This window comes from Poecilia formosa, unplaced genomic scaffold (assembly GCF_000485575.1).
Source record: "Poecilia formosa unplaced genomic scaffold, Poecilia_formosa-5.1.2 Scaffold330, whole genome shotgun sequence".
Taxonomy (NCBI): Eukaryota; Metazoa; Chordata; class Actinopteri; order Cyprinodontiformes; family Poeciliidae; genus Poecilia; species Poecilia formosa.
The window spans coordinates 382,884-400,902 of NW_006800269.1; the positions used below are offsets into that span (position 1 = coordinate 382,884).

At 40.0% G+C, this 18,019-nt stretch overlaps 1 protein-coding gene and 1 long non-coding RNA gene across 2 annotated transcripts in view; one reads left to right on the forward strand and one right to left on the reverse strand.

The window, feature by feature from the left end:
• Positions 1-18,019, reverse strand: part of map1ab (microtubule-associated protein 1Ab) — a 71,410-nt gene that overhangs the window by 18,539 nt on the left and 34,852 nt on the right. Inside the window, exons 3-4 of the mRNA XM_007573481.2 lie at positions 1,723-1,805; positions 1,416-1,553 (exon numbers count right to left, since the gene is read on the reverse strand). Coding sequence (XP_007573543.2) covers positions 1,416-1,553; positions 1,723-1,805 — 221 coding nt within the window. The remainder of the gene's footprint in view (positions 1-1,415; positions 1,554-1,722; positions 1,806-18,019) is intronic.
• The window catches only part of LOC107833108 (uncharacterized), a 33,639-nt gene continuing 19,012 nt past the window's right edge, over positions 3,393-18,019 (forward strand). The window contains exons 1-2 of the long non-coding RNA XR_001658818.1: positions 3,393-3,707; positions 6,024-6,101. This is a non-coding gene — a long non-coding RNA (uncharacterized LOC107833108). The remainder of the gene's footprint in view (positions 3,708-6,023; positions 6,102-18,019) is intronic.

Sequence of the window (18,019 nt, forward strand, 5' to 3'; positions counted from 1 at the left end):
TCCTCCCAACAAACTCAGTAAGTATTTACACATGCTGGCGTTTTCACAATCACCTACTCTGTTCTTACCTATTTTCTAAATAACATTTTTGCTGTTATTGCACAGCTGTTTTTCTGCACTGATATACTGTATTCTAAATAGTCTGTCTTTTTAAATGTTAAATACAAGTACACATGATGTACATTTTTTTTAAAAAGTGATCCGACGCACTTGCACATCACTTGAATTGTGAGTCTGATCTGTCTATTCTTAATGAATGAACAGTTTTCCTGTTGCAGTCTTATACAGGGTCTGGGAGTACCAGTATTCAAATCTGCACACAGATTCCTTATCTAAAGGATTTAGGTCTGGACTTGGAGTCAGTCTTTTTATTACATGAGCATACTATAACTTAAACCATTCCATTGTTATGTCATCCCAAACAGCGTGGTGTTGCCACCTCCTTGCTGCGTGAGGATGATGTGTTCAGGATAATGTGTGGTAGAATTGATTCTGCTATAATATGACAATGTGAATACTTTTGCATATGACTAAATATCTTTCAGTTTACCAAAGCTGAGACCTTTTATTTGTGTTGTAACTGGTAGTCAGAGTTTTTTTTTTTCCATCCTGGGACACCTGTCCTGGTCATATTTCACAAATCAAATATTTAATTTAAGATGGATTGCGTTCATTCAGCTGATAGTTGGTGCTGAATGAATCTGTCCTTGCGTTGGTGTAGAATATAACGTCTCACCATCCAGACAGAATAATGATAGGTTTGGCTTCTGTTGAGTTTGCTTGCTCCTTTTCTCCATTCAGCCACTGTCCCTCAGAAGGAGTCAATTAAATGTGGTGGTGTCACCATGGCAACGCAGAGGAGCAACAGGGGAAAGTTTCCTTCCAGGTTCGCTCTGTTTTTAGCTTCATCCATCAGTTTTCTGCAGATGATTTGCGCCATCAAGAAGAACCTCCCCATAGCATTATGCTGCCACTACTGTATTTCAATGCTGAGTGCATGTGAAATACAGTAGTAGCAAGGTCATCAATACAATGTAGGGCTAATCTCTTGACTGTGTTGGATTAACTGATTATTGATTGAAAAACATAAGAAATATATATATATATATTTTTTTTTACAGAATTTGAACCAGGTGAAACTTAAATTGTGCCACTTGAGTAGGTTTGGGCAGAATGTATTTACAAAGTTCATTGTAGTTTTTTAAAGTTTTTACTTAATTACTGCTCTGAATATGTTCTTTCAGCTACTGGCCTTTAAAAAAAATGACTAAAAATGTTTCAGCCCCGTTACCATGGACTTGCTATTACTTCCATTTCTAAAAGTTGTACAACTTTGAGTGGGCCTATTGCATAAAATCTCCCAAAAACACCTTGACGGTCATAAAAATGGTGCAATCTCTGCAACAGAGACTCACTGCAGGATCAGCAAAGATCTGTGAAAAGGTCTGATGGGTGAAAAATCCGGTCTGGAGAAGAAGGCCACCGTGATCCGAGCTCTGGCCGCTCAAGACCAGCAGCTTGTGTCCTGCAGAATCTGTCACAAGAGACTGGATCTGGGGCGAAGAGAAGGAAACGGAGAGAAAGCGACAGTGAGGACGGTTAAAGGAGGAGCGGCACGATAAACGTGTCAGAATTAATGAGATCTAGCAGAAGTGTCAAGAAAATTAGAAGTGCTTGGTTTTGTTCTAAAACTGCTTCGTCGTCAGGAAGCGTCCACCTCACCTCTGATACAACGGTGTCGTCTGATGGGTTCACAAGCACCACGATCTCTAGGACATCGCTTTTATGGTGCAGAGTCCTCTCTCCTGTAAGATGAGAAGCAAAACATGCCGTTATTGTTTCAGGGTGGTAGACCGGAAGCAGCTCAAGCCTGATGGCGAACAATCTGACTGGCAGGTTGCCAGACCTTAGCCTGTGTGGTGTGTGGACTTCCTGTTGGAGCACATCCAGACATGAGTGTGAGGAAGATTTACTATACTGGCATCTCCACCTTATGTGGGGCAATCCCTATAAAGAGGCAATCAACCCACTTGTGCCTCAGTGCTAGAAAAGAAGCAGGAAAGAGGTCACTGGTTGGTTGCCTCAAACCAGGAAGACATTTACACACTTTGCATCCAGTTGAACTGCATATAATTAGAGATGCAAGTCTTTCAGTGTTTAGCTATTCAAATCAGAAATGATTTCCAATTCAGAAACCAATTTTTCTGTTCAAACCGTCTTATGTGACTGATAAGAGGAAAAGACAGTGAAAACAAATAGAACAGTTTTTTAAAACAATTCCATAATGTTCCACAGACTGTATCAAATTCAATCAGTTTGAGCAAAAATAGGTTTGTGCATCAAATTCTGTAACATTAAGCATTAAGCTAAACTAGCTGCCTGGAATTTTCTTAACACTCCTGCGGTCTTAGCATGATGCTAGAGAGAAGCACAGCAAATCTGACAGTAGGACAGCGGGCGACGTGGGGGGGAGTGTCCCATCAGACCGTCAGTTTCCAAAATAACACACACAAAAAAACCTTGTAAAAGTGCAGTTCACTCACTGAAGCTTTTCAGAAGTAATTTCATCCATGAAAGAAATTATTTTACTCTCAATCAATTACCGTCTGTGGCTTATGAGTGTCTCAATAAGTTGCAGATTAGCAGATGATAATCACTTTGCGTTTGTCTGTCATACAAAATCCCATTTAAATACACCTTAAAACCATCTGCCAAAAAAAACTTTTAATCTGCTGGCCTGTGTATAGCGTGGTTAATGAGAGGCGATCTAATCACAGTGATGGTCAAATGTGAACAAAAGAAGCTGGACCTGCAGATACTGATACTTCAGCAGAAATAGGGCCACAGATGTGTCTGGTTTCACAGTGTGTGTGCTTTTAAAGCAGGGCTTCTCAAACAGCATTAGACTCAGGCCAGGGACCCCCTTAGCAAAAACCCAAGAATGTGTCTTTTCTTACGTTTTTTTACTATACAATAATTATATATATTAAAAAAAAGTAAAACATAAATGCTGCATCATACTTTCCGGTTTTAGTTTCCGGTGAGTTCTTAGGTTTCCTTCAACAGAGTCCTCCACAGCAGGGCTGCTGGACAGTTCCTTCCGTCTTTTTCTTGCTAGCTGTGCTATGGTTGTGCTTGTAATGCTAGCTTGACGAGCAGAGCAGCTTGATAAATTTTACTGGCAGCCAATCAGAAAGACGAGCTTGGTAAATAAATTATATTTTATAGTAATGATTGGAAAACAAAGTGTTTTATGATTAAAAAATATAATTAAAATATATATTATTAAAAAAATACTACTAGTCAATATTTTTATTTGTGCATTTTTCTTTCTCTTCTCTCCGACATTCTGAGCCCTTCCTATCGCCCCCTGCTGGCTCCCACTTTGAAAAACACTGATTTAGACAACAAAGACTAGAAAACCTGAAGAAAAAGTTAATCTTTACGCGTCCCCCAGCTGTGTGAGGATCAATTCATTTTACCCGTGTGACAGAATGGCCCTCTGACTCCCTGATGTGCTTTTCTCAGGTGAACTGAGGGAGAAGAGACCGCATTAGCTCCTACTGTGCGGCTGCTCGCTGACTGGTACAAGAGGATACGACAGCAACAATGGCGCTCTGTCTGAAACGCTGCGGTTTCCACCAGCCGTGGCCACCGGAGGGGACTGACTGTCGGCATCACTGCCGGCTTCGGATCTCTCACATCAGGTTTATATTCACTTCCACTTAAAATGAATGAGCCAACACATTTTTTTATGTAGCTGAATAATGAAAGAGGAATTCAAAAAGGACATTTTGATTTCTCAGTAACCGGTCTGACAGAGGGGCAAAACAGCTGCGCTTTGAACTGAAATGATAAAAAATAATAATAATAATAATTAAGTTAAGTTAAATAATAACGGTCCCGTATTTTTAAGCCATTTTTAAAAACGTTTTTCTTAAGAAATAATTTTTTTAAAATAGTAAGTGAGGTTTGTGAAAATTCTACTGCTGAAAATGTTTTCATGTAATTAATTGACCATCAGCAGGTGCGGACCATGTCTAATTCTGTATTTATTATATATTCTAAGATCCTGAAATTTAACAGTTTAATTTATCTGTAGACACTTTATTAATATTGCTTTTTATATATATTTCATTATATTCAATGGGGTATATTCAGTTACTGTGCTGTAAGAAGTGAATTTCCTCACTGTGGGATTAATTAAGTACTTTTCAATTCTACTTAAAAACTGGAGTTTTAGTACTTTGCATGTTAACACAATGTACAAAGGCTTCAGCAATGCAATTGTTGCCGTCCATCGATTAAAAAAAAGCATCATAAGGCCATTATTCCAACTTATTTGCGGCCCGTCGTTCTGCCAATAAATGAATAATTTACAGTTGGAAAATATTTAAAACTGGTGCAAATCTTCGCAGAAGTAGACACCACAACAATTTCTCTCCAAGTTTAGATCACGCAACCTTCAAACCAAGAGCTCAACGTCAGAATCATCACCAAATTCCAAGAAGTACCTTTAACATCTAACATGTCTTAGAAGCCTTGGCTTTCTGAACTAACTGTTGTGATGGTAATTATTACTGAATTATTACTGAATTAGTTGAAGATTAATTGCAATTAATACGATTAATCGGTAACGGGGGATACACTCTAAAAAAAGGCCATTTGCTGAAAGAGCAATAGTATATTCGTAGCAGTAATTAAGATAAAACTGTACAAAGATCTGTAGATATATTTTACCCAGATCTCCTCAGGTGACATTTTTAGCTTCAACCAGTTCAAATTCTGTAAAATAAATATGCTCCTTTTGCTATCCACTTATTAACTGGTTTATCCAAGAAAATAATCAAAATAATCACACTATATTGATGTTAAATCGAGAAGAACATGTTGACGTGAAAAAATATTCCGATTGTGGAAAGCTCCGTCTGTCTTATAACAAGAACTTTGGTGGTGCGCATGATTCTGGATAGGATCTGCCCCGCTTCTGTCAGCGGCTGTGAGCTGAACTCTTCGCTGTCTTCCTGGCGTCGCTCTCAGCCCCTCTCGCATCGCGGCCAGGCCCAGAGGAAGAAGGTCGTTCGTCAGACGGAGCTGGGTGTTTGTGCTCATTTTGGCTCTTCCTCAGCTGACCCGTTTGATATAAATACCCACGTCTGAACTCCAAAAACGAGAACGCTTGGTTAAAAAAAAAAAAAAAAACGGAGCTGAAAAGGGACGCTGGCTGAAGGAGGCCCGGCCGCTGCGCTGCTCCAGATAACGCGCTCCAAAACGAGAGCAGCGGGGCGCATGGTTCAAGGAATTTTAAGACCTCAGGTTAAAGAAATTCATCCAGATGCTAAATCCAGTGTCACCAGAGTACTACCATGTAGGGCAGAGTTGAGATGTTCATCGAGGTTTGACTGACTGAGACAAAAAAAACGGATGATCTAGCAAATTCCAGATTAAAATGCAAAAGCCTAATAACAACAGGAAGGTTGTTTTTAAATGTGAAACAACGGAGGTTAACGATGCATCTCATTTCACTAAAGTGACACCAATGTCAGCACAAGGTCAAAACCTGTGTGGCTGCTTCGGTGTTAGCGTTGGAGTTGCACAATCAGGAATATTGGAAAGGTTATGTGTTACAGCTAAAATAATGACTCGTTCAATTTGCTGATGAATGTGTTTCGTGGAGGTCAGGAGCAAAGATTCATTCAAATGATCTCAGCTGCCTGGAAGTAAATGCATTTTTAGGATACGATGACTTTCCGGTTGCAAGAGGAAGCCTCGCGTTTGTCAGAAAGTAACACGTGATGTCATAAGAAACTTATTACATCTTGAAATATAGCAGATTTAACTGAGATTTAACTCATCTAACAAAAATCAATATGTGCGCTAAATTTGAGAAGTCTAGATCAGAATTTTTTTGTTCCCAGAATCAGTTCTTATTACTTTTTTGCGGGTCGGAGGCATGAATAAAATCAACGCTGTGTAAGAAATATTTGACCAAACATACAGCTGATCAAGATGCCTCCCTGCAGGACTGTTGCCCCCAGCGACCGGATCTCAGAGAAGTGGAAGACTGGATCAAATGGATGAATGGACGTGCAGCTTTTCATGTGAGACACTGTGCTGAAATGCTAGGCTAACATTAGCGCTGTTTTGATATGACTTGTTGATCGTTTGGATAACACCAAATGTGCTGCAGCAACCAATAAGCTCTCTTTTCACTGAGCCATTGTGTGACAATGACAGACAGACAGATACTTTATTGATCCCAAAGTAAAATGTGTGCAGCTTTGGCAAACTTTGTGGACAAACATAGTGATTGAATTAACAAAAATAATGTAAATGAAGGATAATAGAGTTTTACAAGCTGTCCACACAAAAAATGACTGTCAGAAAATTGTCAACATAAATTGTGGTCACATAAAATCACAGGATGCCAGTCATTTAAAACACGTCAGTTCAAACCCTGATGAGTTACTGTGCTGACAGAAATGGTTGCAGTGGTAACCCTGATGTGATGTACTAAATTCAGAATATTTGCAGGTTTCAGCAAATCAAATTTAACACTTTTTAGGACCTTTTTAATACCAAATTAAATTAAGACTATAAAAACCTAAGGATGATTGAGGAATCCTGCTGTATTTCTCTTTGTACCTCTCACACTGCATATGGGCTTAGCTCTCCCCCAGAATACAAAGCTCAAAAGTTGTTTTTGTTTTTAACCGAATGCACCGAGCCTTGTTATGGGTCGACCACAGAAATGAGCCAGTGCTGAAAACGAACATCGTCCAGCCAACTGATAATACATTCAAACTTATTCTTGATAGACACAAAAAGCTAGCTAGCTAGCTAGTTTGCAGTAGCCTCAACTACCGAATGGAATGACTATGTCTGCAATTAACTCAAATTTTTGCCTGACAGAAAAGTTTAGTGAGAAAAAAAAAACTGCTTGGAATATACAAGATTAATCATGCAACGCCAAAATTTGAGACCTATTTTTAATGTTTAAGGCCAACTTACTTTTTTTTTTTTTTTCAAAAAAAGAATTTAATACATTTTAAGGACTTTATTTTAAATACATCAATTTAAGACCTATTAAGGATGCACAGACACCCTGTAAATATTACCTCTAGCAATAAAATAATTTTTTCAGGTATAAAATGGAAGGTAAGAAATAAATGAAAAACAACGTCTGTTATCTTTACCCAATCGACAGTCACGTTGTGAAGCACGGATACAGAGATCTTCACCTAAAACAAAATCAAATATCCCAAAGGGCCCTTCTGGGTGTCCTCCTGCTTTAGCAGTTTATGTTCACTAAGGTCAAATCGCATAAAAGTGAAGTTAAGTTAACCAATCTGTGAGTCATTGGAGGTGAACTGATGGCCTTTTACACCCATCAGACCAACAGAGGTTGACTTGGGGCTGACATGAAAAACTTATTATCCTGTTCCTAAACTCATTTGCCTAATGTGAGCTCATTCCTCTGCCAGGACGGCTAATATTGTGTGCGCTTAGAGATAAAACTGGGTGAAGTGGCTCGGAAAATTAAAGGCGCTAATACAGACGTGAACGTCTCCATTTTCATTTTGGTGGCCCGTTTCTAGAGGAGGGCGAGTCAAATCTAAAAGTCCAGCTGGTTGTTTTGTTGTTTTTTAATCTAGAAGTGCTGAATGAGTCACAAGCCAAGACGACCATGAGGGGCACTCACAGAAAAGTAATTAGTGTTACATAAATGTTTCTGGATGTTTCTCATATACATATATCACATTCACACGTCTCACATCCCCGGTCTGCTGCAGCTGCTCAGCTGAAACCATAAACACCACATCCGTCCGCCGTGATTGCCTCTCGTCTGATTATTGTCTATTTATCTCCTGCGCAAGTAACAAAAGCAACCAGATTCTTGGGGTTGTGGCTGATTTACAACAGCAGCAGGAAGCCGACGCTCCTGACGCTAATCCTGGTCCTGTGATTTAAAACACTAAGCTGCTAAGCCAGCTAAAGCTCTGCTATGTCAGTAACGGCTAGCTGTCGGCCTCTCCAGGAAAATAAAAGATAATAGCATACTGAGACCCTGCTGAGTCAGTGTGCTTGTTGGTAGTGTCAACAGGTTACTTAGTTCAGCTGAGTAATGGTTGGTTGGGGGCGAAGTAGTCTTCACCGTCTGATTAATTAATTTCTTCAAAATGATGTAAAAATAACAAGGTGTCACAAAAGTCAAACAAAAATGAAAGAGAAATGTGCAACGTTTTCACTATTCTACTCCGGTTTACATGTGTTTCTGATTTCAGCTTATTACTCTTCCCCCCCCAGAGTGAGTTGGGTTTGGGACGGGTTGCCATGGCCCACCAGACAGCACTAGTTTCTGGAAGCTAACCCCCTTTCCAAAGACACACCGTCTCTTTAAGAAGTTCCTGCTCTTTCTGAAACTCCGCCTTCAGGAAGTCAACACAACATGGCTCCTCTATTAACCCTTTAGCAACGTTTTTACCAGAATTTCACTCAGAAGTAGCTTCTATAATTTGCTCAGCTGATGCTCAGTCCCACCAGGTGTTTGCTAATTGCTGCTGGCTAGTCTGAAGGAGCTGAGTGGGGGAGTTGCAGTTTATTCTGCAGCTGCGATCTATTTTTATACGTAGCTACTGTGTTTCGCCTGACGATCACTTGGTAGACTTTCTGTTGAGTTCTGTTCAAACATTAAGACTTTAATTTTTTCCTTTGCTTCTAGTTGCTATAGTGATGTGCTTCACTGACGATACATCTCCAAAGATAACTCAACACCAGTGTGGATATTACATATCACATACATGTGTTATTTGGAGTATTTGATGGCTGTCATGATAAATTGCTCTACATGCATGTGGATGTATATAGTTGCGCTTTAACAATACACTCGGCCGCCATAATGATCGTTTTTTGAACTGGAAGACGCACACAAAAATCACAATTAATTACAAGACACACCGGAAATCTATTCAACGTCTGACTAAATCCTTTAAAAAAGATTTACATTTTAAAACAGTGAGCAGATTTAGATAACTGTTCCTTTACATTAAATCACGAAGCCAGGCTCTGCCAAAGCCCTACGTAAGCCATTGGCTCATAAATCAGGACAGGACTCTCAGCCTAAAACACTGTCAAGCACTTTACTAACTTTTACTGTCATTGGTGGAGAAATTTCCACCTGGTTGAACAAAAGACTCATTATCACTCCCAAAACAGAAAGAAAACGAGGGAGACGAGGGAAAGACAGGAGAGCAAGAACAGCTGTCGAATGAGCGGTTTGCCGTTTCAGGAAGTTCATCTTTATGGATGGAGAAAAAAATCAGAAGTTTTCCAGTTTCAGAGTGACTGAATATCCCCCCGATCCTCTGAGTCCGGGCCCCTTTCGTCTTAAAATGTTTGTCCCTCAGTGTCTGTTGCTGCTGACGCCAAACATCCACACAGCCACAGCTTCACGCTCACATCTTTATACTCATCATGCACCAAAGCTCAGCTATTCTCCAAATCTCTATTATTACACCAGAATGATGTCATTGTTTTGCAGTAATGCTTTACTTTTTTTTTAAGTTCTTCAGAATAAAGGAAGGGAACGCATATGCTGGCCTTTCAAAATAAATCTTAAATAGGCGTTTACATATAAAAACCATAAAATGTTGTAGTTTAGATTATTCATATGTAAATTTAAAGTAAAAGTTTTGCCTGTTGAACTAAAGCGCAAATACATTCTTCAAAATAAAAGCCCCAAAATGTCAAAGAGATACTGCACAATTAATAAAACTAAACCAGTGACGGAAAATTATGTTGGCCCTTAAAAATAAAACCTACAAATACTATCCAAAATCTGGCTTAATATTTGATAAATAAAAATTATTATTCCATTTCTAGTTTCTGCTTTATCAGCTAAGAATGCTTTTTGTAAATGTTTTACATTTTTGTATATGTAAATACATGTAAGTGAATTTACATGTATTTACATGTACATGTATGTTCTGTGTTCATATTTAAATAAACAAGCTAAAATAGTTATGAAAGATGGTTGTCAGCCTTTCAGATTAAAGTTTATGAGTTAATCATTAAAATAAAAGCCTATTTTTTTATTCATTGTATTACTGCTATTTGATCTTTATTATGTGAACCTGCACCAGGTGTGATTAGTTCCAACGTAACTGTGATGCATGTTTTTCAAAATAAAAGTAGCTTTGTATGGTTTGTTCCATATTCCTAATATGCTAAGCACATAAAGTGATGTCAGGCCCGACAACTCATGTTTTATTTATTATACCCACCAAGTTAAAGAAACCATGACTTCATGAATTCCTCTGGTTTTATTTTAAGCTTTGAAGGAACAGTAAATAATTTGAGCCGCAGCGAGAGAAAACACACAGACCGACGGGCTTGACTGACCACCCTGAAAGAGAGGAGAAGCATAGAGATGGAGAAAGGGGGTTGGTAAAGAGAGGAGAGGTGGGCAGAGTGGGAATATTGGCAAAGTGTCATGGTCTCTTAGAGTCTGGGCTGCCGCATGCCAAGAATGACATCACCGCCAGCTCCTCACAATATCCGTCCTCATACAGTCTGAAGGCCCGAAGAACGACTAAGGAGGGAGAAATGACACAACTTTACTTCTACTGCCAAACAAACCAGAACGCACCAAATCTTTTTTAACTCTTGGGGATTCTTGCCTGTCCAAAATGGACGTCTTGATGGTACGTGTTTAAAAGGTGTCGCATCTTTTCAAGATCATCACCATTTTGGTTCACCAGGGATAAGAGTGTCAGTTTTTGCTTTTAACTCTTATTAATCCAAAAATAATGATGCGTGAAAATCAAAGTTACTATTAATTTTCTACCTAATCAAGGCTAAAACACACACGTCAAAAATATTCTACTTTACAGATTTAAAAAAAATAAAAATAAAAAATACATATTGTCGGTTTTTCGCCTTAAAAAAAAGTTGTTTTTTTTTTGACAAAAATGATGTAAAAACATAAAGATTTAGAAAATATTAAAAACTTAATATTTCTGGATAGGTCTGAAGCTGATAAATAGATTTAATGTGAAAACATTGGAAAAAAAATTTAATATTGAATTTTTATAACAGTGTGAAAAAATGTGCCATTTTGGAACACGAAGGTGTTAAGTGTTTAGTCAGTTTTATGAATTCCCAAAGGGTTAAACATAAAAGAAAAAAAATTATCATCAAGACCTCACATGAAACCTAGATTTCTAACATTTCTCTTAAAGGGCCAGTACTGTGAGCTTCACATCCTGTTATATTGTTATACCCTCATCAAAAACATACCTGGAGTGTTGCTTTGATTCTTTCACGCATGTTTGAGAAATACTTTAATCTCCATGGCAACCATTCAGCTGTGCAAAATACCTGGTTGGACCTAGCCCCGCCTTCAAGGACAAAGCTCCTCCTTAGTGGAGGAGCTTGCTCCAAGGAGAAACGTCAGCTCCTTGTTGGAGCTGAAGTTTCCAAGCTTCTGCCTCACAAAGCAGCTCAGCTCCTTCAGACTAGCCAGAAGCAATTAGCAAACACCAGGTGGAACTGAGCATCTGCTGGGCTCATTATAGGAGCTCCTTCTCAGTGAAACGTTGTTAAAGGTTAAGAATATGTGGAGGTGAAGGTGAAGGTGGAGTTTCAGAAAGAAAATAAGTTTCTTAAGGTGACAGAGCCCCAATTTCAAGGCGCTGAATTACAATGTCAAACTTCTTTTAAATAACATTTGATATATACAGCATTTTTACAAGAACTGAAGTTAATATAGTTATTTGAAATAGGACAGTCTGGCTGAAAAACATGTAATCCTTCCCCCTTAATATTCTTTCCAGGGGAGCAAATTCCAAACAGCATTTTTCCCCATATTTAGACCGTCTGCTGTAATATTGTTTTAACCATGATGCAACACACAAGCAGGCACGCTGGTTAAAAGGACAGTTCTCATTTTCATGTGGCAGAATTGTTATAAACTGGCTGTCAAAAACATGTCGACCAACAGAAGGACCTCATTCATCACCGCGACAGACACAAGACAGGGTCGAAGGGTCGACCGCATCCAGGCGAAGGAGAGGACAGGTCTGAATAATACCTGTCTGACCCCACAACACACACACACTAACACACACACAAGGACAGCATATTCTATCCTTCATTGTTGGGAGACCTAAAAACAGTGGACGGATGCTTCAAGAGAGACAGAGAGAGAGAATAAGTGGAAATGCGGAGAAGCTGCCCTTTAAAATCCGTAGGCTTATAAACTGGCAGGATGTTATTTCCTCCTTCGGTTCTCGTCGGCTGCAGCTCCTGTTAGAGACGTATTGGCCTTCGGTGATTTATTTCCAGCTTTAGGTGGTGTTCGGGGTGCAACTTTATGTTCCTGGCTTGGTTTGCTTGGTAATAACTTATCTAAAAGCAGGCAGAGGGGCTGATCAACTCTGACACGAAGCAAAGCCGTAGCTCACTCACCCTCTGACCAGCTGAACACGCTGTAACGAAGCACGCTGCAGCTAAAGGCAAAACACAAAGGTGTCATAAATAGTAATAGAACAAAACATAAGTAAGTTTCAAACAGACTTTTACTTTGTTTTTATTGCATATAAGCAATTATAAAATGCACTTTTATTACTCAAAGGACCTTTTGGAGGTATAAAGGCACTACTTTACATAGAGGGTAACTTATCTACTGTAAAGACATTATGGATGAGAATGTTCTTGACAGAAAAAGACTTTTCTAATGGAAACATGTTGAATGATTGTGTGGTAGCTAACTGGAAACAAAAAAAAGATGGAGTCAGCGCAGTTATTTTTCTTTTAGACAGAATATGTGGGTCTCCAAGGGAAAGACCCACATATTACTGAGACATACTGACAGCCATGGCTGTAGTTTGTGAGCATAAAGTTTGTCAGGTCAGAAAACACTTTCTTTTCCAGTAGTTTTGACGTAGTTTTGACTTTTTCAAACCTTCTCTGTCAATGCCAAACATCTGCTGACGTAGGGTAATTATATTATTGAAGTTATTATTGATTATCATCAAACCTTTGGCGTTTTGTGTTTTTTCTTCTTCTTTGAATTACTTTGCTTAAACCTACAAAGTCTCTATGTAGCTACAAAATACTTCAATAACATAACATGATTTTGTTCATTTTTCCTCAATACAGTTCAGATTATTATAATTTAAGAACTAGTCAAAACAAATTTTTGAGGTAGAATTGAGAAACTACAGTACAAAAAAATACAATAGCATTTCAAGAACTGAAACTACAGTATCAATACTAGGCCAGTATTGATCCAGTACTGACTTAGTATCGGTATTACCAATGTTTTGGATTGATCCGTCCACCTCTACTTTACAGTAACACAGTAAGAGTTTCCATAACATCAGTGAGTGGACTGCAGCCATGAATGTTTCAATATAGAGTCGATACGATACTTTCAAAAGAATTACATTTTTATACTTTAAAAAAAAATGTTTCTTTGTTCTTGTCAATGATTGTGTTCTATAAGATGGGGATACATTGTCAATACACAATACCGCAGCTTCTGGTTGTTAAAGTAATCCAGCACCGATGTATAGATTAACGCCGAAGAAACATAAGGTGTGATGTCTGTGGATTTATATCAGTTTGTCAGTTTACCCCTGAAAAACAGCCATACAAACAAAGGCGTTCGGTTTTAACGAGGATTCTGATTATAAATCACTTCCAGGTTTACAAACCATCTGCCCTGCTTACGGTGCACAACGAGCAGCGCAAGCCGCACCGTTTACTGGTTACAAATGTCACCAACGCTTATTGCCGCATGGATTTTCTTAAAGCAGCGTGCTGAAATGTCAACAGTAAATGTGAAATGACAAAAAAAAACGACAACAAAAAAAACAAAGTAAATGGGTTCGGATCGGCCCATCCCTTTGAGGACTGGGTGTGTCAGGGACACTGGATACACACCGACATCCCTGTCAGCACACGGCAGGGGCTGGGGGCTTTGGGAATAACTCCCGATGAAGAGATCAATATTAGCTGCCGCTCTGCACCATCTGAAGGGAGCAGCGGCAGACATCGAGGCATCCCCCCCCTCGCCTCGGCTCAATATGGCTGCACTCAGCACAAACTGGCTGTGTGACTGCTCTCTCTGTGGGCTCAGTGTTTTTATCTTTTGCCCGTCAGACGCTCTTTCTTCACATTTCTCTCTGAATCAGATTTACAGCTTGTCATTTACTGTCACCGTTTTGTGTGTAAAGATGAATCTACATGGTTGACTTTTGAGAGAAGAAGACTTTTTCTTCAAACTACTCATTTTGTCATGCGATATGTTCATTTTAAGCCAGTAAATGAAAGGAATAAACTAAGATTTTACTTGGGTTTTGCATTTCACACTGTCTCAGATTTTGGGGTGATTACATGGAAATGTTTTGCTGTCCTCGCCCCCACAACCTGCCAGCTGTGCACCTTGCAGTTTTGCGGAAAACAAATAGCTTCCCCAACCGTCTCCGAAGGTGGAATCACAGAACGCACAGAGGGCACACCTGGGCCTTTCGCAAAAATGAAACCGTCTCTCCACTGTCAAGAAGACAGAGAGGGAACATCTGCGGAGACGGAGGGCTTGTCATGCAGAACGGAGCGGAGATGGAAACCGCACAGGCTGTGAGAGCTGCTTCACCACCTCATGGCTGGATCTGTTCCTCTGAAAAACACCGAGTGATCTCAGTTTAGAGTAGGTGGGGTGAGGAGTAGTTGACGAAGCAGCCCTGCTCCACAACAATTCAGACACTGTGGATTTTATAGATATTTTTTCTGCATATGCGTATCTTTTCTCCCTCTCTGTGTCTGGAGAAAGGCAGCAGAACAAACAGGGAGGTGCAGAAACACTGCAAAGACAGCTCACTGCTGCATTCTCCGAGCCAGAACCGCCCCTCTCCGCTCTCCATTGTTGCCGACCAATCCCAGGACTGTTGGCTCCGGCAGCCGCTCTCTCTGTGCCCTTCCTGCGTACCGCTGGGCTTTCAGACAAACTCAACGAACATATTAGGAGACGTAGTTTTGATGAAAAGGCAGAAATATTCAGCTGTATTGGTCTGTTTCTTGCTTTGACAAAGTTGAGGCTCTCGCTGATTTAACTATGACAGCTTTTACGTTATCTTGGAATAGGAAGGCGCTGTTTATGGTAGCTAATTTGTATGTTAGTGTAATTTCACAACTCGTAGTTCGGTAGACTGAGAAACAAAGTTGCGACATTTGTTACGTTTTCAGCTGCTGTGGTTCTCTTTCACACTGCACTGTGCCAAACGACCAAAACCTTTTCTCTTTTGTCTGAAAAACCTGTTCCCCTCCTCGCCTGTGGTGGCGCTGCACCAAGAACCAGTGAAGGAACCGACACATTAACATCTGAAGAAGACATGAGTGCAAATTCCTTCTTCACAAAATGTAAACAAAAATGGAGTAGCATCAGACTTTAGCGGTTGTAGGATTTCTCTTTTGTCTGGTAGCCATTTCTCCCGCTAACGTTGGCCTCGAACCTTTGCTTTGGTTGTATTTGGAGCGGTCCCTGGTCTGCTTGGCGTTCACATATGCATTCAGATTTCACTTCAATCAAATCCGTACCTTGGTTTGTGTTTGGTGAGTTTTTTTATATTTTTATTTTGTTATTTAACCTTCAAGTGATTAATCCATGCTTCCATTAGCCTTTAACTTGCTGACGGCTCAGCTGGATATTGAATCTGGTCCTGTCTGCTAATATACTTTAGGCTTAAAGGGAAGGAAACACTGTAGCAATATCAGCAGCTCAGAGCACAGAAATACTCCACTAGAGCCTGCAGTCCAAATAAAGGTGAAATGGCTGAGATTGGTGTTTTTTCCCCCAGGCTGCATCAGAAGCAGTCTAGCTTCACAGCACAGTGAAAATATATGAGGGATTTGTAGATACAATGTTACTCAAAGAACATAATCAACCAAACATAGTCTGTTTTTTTATGTTTATCTTAAATATGAAGAGAACTGTTCAAATAGTTGTAATATTTTTTCCTGCATGGATCAGAGTCTGAACTTAAACTGTAAGAAGATGTTAAGAGGTTTTTCTGTTGGATGCAAGATGTTAAGTATTCATAACTTTTTTTTTTTTTTACTGAACCTCATTTACAAAACTCTGAGCTATTTCTTATGGTAAAAACAATGAGTTTTGTAGCAGGCAAAACATCTTGGAGACATTGAGCAGACAACTCGGTGAAGTCTGTCTCTTAAAAGGTTTTTTGTTCTCCTGGTCCTTCTTAACCTGCTCCCAGTGTTTGGAAACTCGGTTTGGCTGAGGTGATTCTCTTATCTGCACTGAGCAGGTAGGGAACTCGGCGACTGGTAGCAACATGGAAGCTGCCATCAAAGTCACAACCTTCCCGCTAGATGTCTGCCTTCAACAAGTCGCCTGGCTCTGCGGAGTGCAGATAATGGCCTCTGGACTCCTCGGTTTAACTGACAGGTTTAAGGGAGGAGAGAGTCTTATTATGTCTGTATGTGAAGAGCGGTGGAGTAATTATATTTGTGCAGTGAGCAGAGGCAGTAGTACTCCTAGCAGTAAACAAGCTGATTAGAGAACTTTGTTACATAATAAAGCAGTAACTTTTTCTTTTTTCTTTCTACGGCAAATCAGTGTAAAGTCTGGAGCGTTAAAGATGCCGGTTCAAGCAGATTCCAAATGCTGCATTTACATAATCTGGCTGGTTTACAGATTGGCAAGCCATCTAATGGCCCCATTCAAGTGTTTACCCCATGACATAAGTCGCCTAAGACTTTAATGAGACGACCTAATGAAGAAAGAGAACAGTCGAGGAGGTCTGCAATCTCCAGCTACGCCAAGTGGTCTTAGGAGAGTCGTGAGGGTGGCAGCGTCTTTACAATGGTCAGCAGCTTCACCAGTTGGATAGTAAGACGTGTTGTGTGTGCTGGAAACCCTGTGCCTGTCATTAACACCTCATTTCCTCTAAATCACTTTCTCAGATGCATGTAAAGCTGGACGGCAGCTAATCTGTCACAACTTCATGTTCTCTTTTACAGCCCATAACTCCTGTAGTTTCAACAAAAAGCTCCTCCTGCAGTTCAGTTAATTGTGGGGAGCACGAGGCAACAACAGGTTGCAGAAAATGTTGTAGTGGGTCCGCCGGGCCAATCTGTGGCACTGTAACACTGGCCAGCGAACGACAGAAGAAGCACCAAACGGCACAAAGTTCGGTGTTTGTGAGAGCGAGGCACATGCAGAACAGAGAGAACATGAACTCGGCGTCTTCAAATTTATATACTCTGGTCTCCTAAGATAACAAAACGACAAAAAACCTTTGCAGGTACGCCTAACATTGTCTCTGTGTGGACAAGGTCTTGAATTATCAACTGGAACAAAGAAAAGCAGATAATTACTGTTTCTTCCTTAAACCACTTGACTGTCCAATGCACTTTGGCTACCCTAGTGGTTTTTAAAGAAATAAAGTTGATTGATTGATGCAGATCAGGAACGACCCACAACAGCTGCAGATGTCCTGAGACAATCGTCCAGCTACCACTATGTGGTGCTAGTCAACTCAGTCATATTCATATGCTTGCCTTTGTTTCCTGCAAGTAAAACATCAACTTTCCGGAAAGTTGCAGATGCTTTAATCGTGTTCGCTTCCGTAGAATGTCCGGTTCATTTTGGGGAGGTGCAAACGCGTAATCAAACTCAGATGCTGTCTAAAAAGGCGAACTCTAGTCCGGTTTGGTTGAAAGTGAACTCCGGCACGATTCGAATGCACATGCAACTGCATGCTGACCGGAAACCGCTCTAAAAGCAGGAAGTAGACTACAACACACGACATTCTGGGAAAATACAACCAACACAACACATAGACTAGCGCTAGCAGGAGAAAGGACTAAAGGTCTTTTGCCAAACACAAAAGAGAAATCCTACAACCATTAAAATCTGACGCCACTACATTTTTTTGACATTTCGTTAAATGGGGAGTTGCGCTCAGTGTCTTCTTCAGAAGTTTTCCGGTCGTTT